The sequence below is a fragment of the Drosophila kikkawai genome, chromosome 3R (assembly GCF_030179895.1).
Source record: "Drosophila kikkawai strain 14028-0561.14 chromosome 3R, DkikHiC1v2, whole genome shotgun sequence".
In the NCBI taxonomy this organism is placed as follows: Eukaryota; Metazoa; Arthropoda; class Insecta; order Diptera; family Drosophilidae; genus Drosophila; species Drosophila kikkawai.
Window position 1 is genome coordinate 13,516,340 of NC_091731.1, and position 3,515 is coordinate 13,519,854.

The 3,515-nt window shown below is 45.2% G+C and overlaps 1 protein-coding gene across 1 annotated transcript; it reads left to right on the forward strand.

The window, feature by feature from the left end:
- The first annotated feature begins 301 nt into the window (after window positions 1-301).
- On the forward strand, window positions 302-2,481 carry LOC108083919 (sodium/potassium-transporting ATPase subunit beta-1). Its single transcript, XM_017179914.3, has 2 exons — window positions 302-1,591; window positions 2,418-2,481. Exons 1-2 carry the CDS (start codon window positions 423-425, stop codon window positions 2,464-2,466), a joined length of 1,218 nt encoding a protein of 405 aa, XP_017035403.2. The 5' UTR covers window positions 302-422; the 3' UTR covers window positions 2,467-2,481.
- Window positions 2,482-3,515: the final 1,034 nt, after the last annotated feature.

The following is a 3,515-nucleotide window of genomic DNA, read 5'->3' on the forward strand; positions in this document are numbered from 1 at the left end:
ACGCTCAGACGCATCCTGTGAGTGACTTTGCTGCCGACTGACATCCCGATTCATCGGGGATCGCAGAGAAAGAGGATGGGTGAATAGGCTTCCCCCGCATTAGACAAAGGGCCCCCAGTCCGCTCCGGGGGCATAAAGGCAAATAAATAATACACAAGCATTGTTAACAGCCGCTGCCTGGGCTGGATTTGGATTTAACGTCTGTGGGGGCACGGATTTCAGAGGATTTAGCAAGTACTATCTCCCCAGACATTGGTTGGCTCTTCCCGTTTTGCCAGATAAAATGTAAGCCTTTCTAAACTGAGTACATTCGATTTTAACTTCAAAGTCTCTGTTATCTCCAAGTCTTGTCTACGATAAATTTCATAGTATATAGTTCAGAGTTCGTTCATATTTTTAAATATAATATATCTGTTACTACGATGCCCGAGGAATTGATGGTCCCCGCGGGGACGTACAAACTGACGAAGCAGTTCCGCCGAGAGCAAATGCGCCGCCACAAGAAGGACCTGCCCTGGTCAAAGCGGGTGTTTGACCTGGACGAGAAAAGGCTGTTCGGTCGCACCCTCTGGGGCTGGACGCGTATCACCCTGTTCTATTTGACCCTCTACATCCTCATAGCTTTGATAGTTATTTTCTGGTTAGCCATCTTTAAGTACGCAATCATCCCGAAGGACCATCCGGTCTGGCTTAAGAAAGCGCCGGGCGTGTCGCTGGTGCCACATAACGAAAGCACCTTGAAGTTTTTTCCCAATGAGCCCACGACAATCTACCCAATTGCGGATAAGATCGAGGAGTTCCTGAATGGTCTGAGGGACAACGCCATGGATTACTTCAGCGATTTCAATGCAGACGAGCTGTGGGGCTACAGAGAGGGAAAGCCGTGCATCTTTGTCAAGCTGAACAAGGTGATCGGTTTTGAGCCGAACACCATCGACACCCCCGAGGAACTGCCCAAAGGGGCGCCTCCCGAGCTAAGGGACGTCATACGCAAGCACGGCGGCGCTCCCAGAATCTGGCTCAGCTGTATGACGAAGGGTAATGGGCCGCAACCCACAGTCCTGTACTATCCGGGCCCTTTTTTCGACACCACCGGCACGATGACGGGTGTGCAGCGCGTGGTCGCTGTGCAGCTGAGCAACTTTCCGGCCAACTCGGACGTCGACGTCCACCTTACGGTCTGGGCCCACAACATTCAAATAGAAGAAAAGTACAATGGCAAGGGCCACGCCAGGCTAACTCTGCATAGGGTCCTGCAAGCCCCCCTAAAATCGCCTGAGGCGCGCCTAAAGACGCTCTCTGTTGCCCGTAACTCGGGAGGGAGACCCGCTCCGAATGGTAGCCCCAGATCGTACAAAAGATTCAGGACTAAGCCGGTAACCACAGCTCCCAAGGAGCCGTTCAGTTATATAGGACGTGAGAGAAACGCTTCACCCCCAAGGACACTGGCTGATGCCCGCAATTCGGGTCCGGAAAATATATTGATTGCTGAGCCAAGATCGTACAAAGGTGTCGGTGCCAAACCGGTTACCATAGCTCCGAAGGAGCCATTTAGTTATATAGGACGTTGGAGAAACGATTCACTTGGGCTGTATGTTAATCAAAGTGTTTAAATACATAATAATTGACTATTTTCTGTCCTGACTGTAAAAGTGCGTTAGTCCAGTTGAAGCCAACTTTGCCGACTTTGTTAGTCTCGCTGGCACAAATGTCCTTGTAGGACACTGCTCCACTGAATGCTAATTACACGCGCATTTGCCTTGTTAAGTATCAATTCAGTTTAGCAGACATCGCCGCCATCGCCAGAGTCGTAAAATACCAGAGCGGCGAACATTAAAAATTGCTGGCTGCCTTTGAATTTCAATTTGAGCCCTGCTCCTGCACATATTAAGTATATTTCTGTATTTCTGCATAAATTAAAATGCAAATCACAAACAGTTTCATTAATAAACATTGCGAGCGGATAAAGTGCGCAGCTTATGGTGGACCGTAAAAGTTTCGTTTTTGCCTCCCCAGGAGGTCAGGGGGCGTGGCCGCCACTACACGCAGTTTCCATTCCGTTGCGGAATGAAAATCCAATTCCTTAAAGTGACGCTTACGCAGCCATTTGTATGCGTAAATCGGATATGGAAAGCCTTCGAGCAATTAGCAAGGCTGCAGGTCCTGATTACAGAGTACTGAGCCTGGAGAGCGCCTCATTAGTGGAATAATTCGATTCTGGAGATAATTCAATCCGCTTCAGACCAACGCAATCCGATGCAGAATGAGTAGTTTTTAAAAGCTAACTATTAAGGAATGGGAAATGCACAGTACAAGGAGTCAAAAGTATTAATTACTCCCTTATGGCTGACGGCCATATTCATTTCAATCTTACCGAAAACCAATAATTTAATTGAATTCCTTCATATTTCCTACAGATTCCTGGTATTTCCATCATTTGCCACAAAACCAATTGATCAAAACTAAGCTGGGCTTTCTTTGGGGGTTCAAGTAAAGAGCCTAACCATCTTTTTATATGTATTTTCACATTTCGAATATTTTTCAAGAACCAAATGCTAACATTCGAGTAAGCCAGCAAAGTGAAACTTATTCGCATGATAAATTACATTTCCATTTCCAGATAGCTAGGCCATAATCTTCTTGACGATCCAGCCCTTTCAAACCCAGACCATCGATGGGGCTATGGAATGTATCTACCAATTTGGGTCTCTGGCTAAGCAATCGGACCGAAAACACTAGCTAACAAAAGTTTTGTCAAGAATTATTTTTACGTTTTAATATATACAAATATTCTATAACTAAAGTTCTTAATTGTTCTTTAAAAAAATGGGTTTATTTACCCACTAAGGAAAGATTTTCCATCACCAATTTGCCTTATTGAACTAAAAACAATTATATTTTACGTTGAATAAGGAATAAATGAATGTATAAATTAGAAAATGTAACTTACTGATTATGACATCGAATTTTTGGAAGAGAAAGTCCCTACTGAGAATATGTTCCCTTAAAGACTTCGGCTTGCACACCCCACAGATACACATATATTATAATTTTCCTTTTAAAATTCACAGTATAGGCAAACCATAGTTGGTATATTTCTGAACAAAATAACAAATCAAGTGGCATGAATGTGGTTAGGCCAGTGTACACCCATACACCTCTTCCCTCTGGGCTGCAATCTTTTCAGACTCATTCATTGGCAGCCGGCTGCCGATGCACTGAAATGAAAAATTTAATTTTCATAATACTGACGGAGAACACAGTGCAGTCCCCTGGCAGCAGCAGCAGCAGCAACAGCCAGCATCCCCTCCGCTCATACTTTTGTAATGGAAATTGAAAATATTTTCCCTCGGCTTGCCGTGTTTACACTGCTACCGCCGCCGCTTTTCCGGCTACCCACCCGCCTATTTTCCCAACTCCGGCTGAGGGCTTTCTACAGACTGCAGTCTGCGATGATTTTCAATGCGGCAACGAGGCATTTGTATGCATTTCCATAGGCATTATTTTGATCGGTT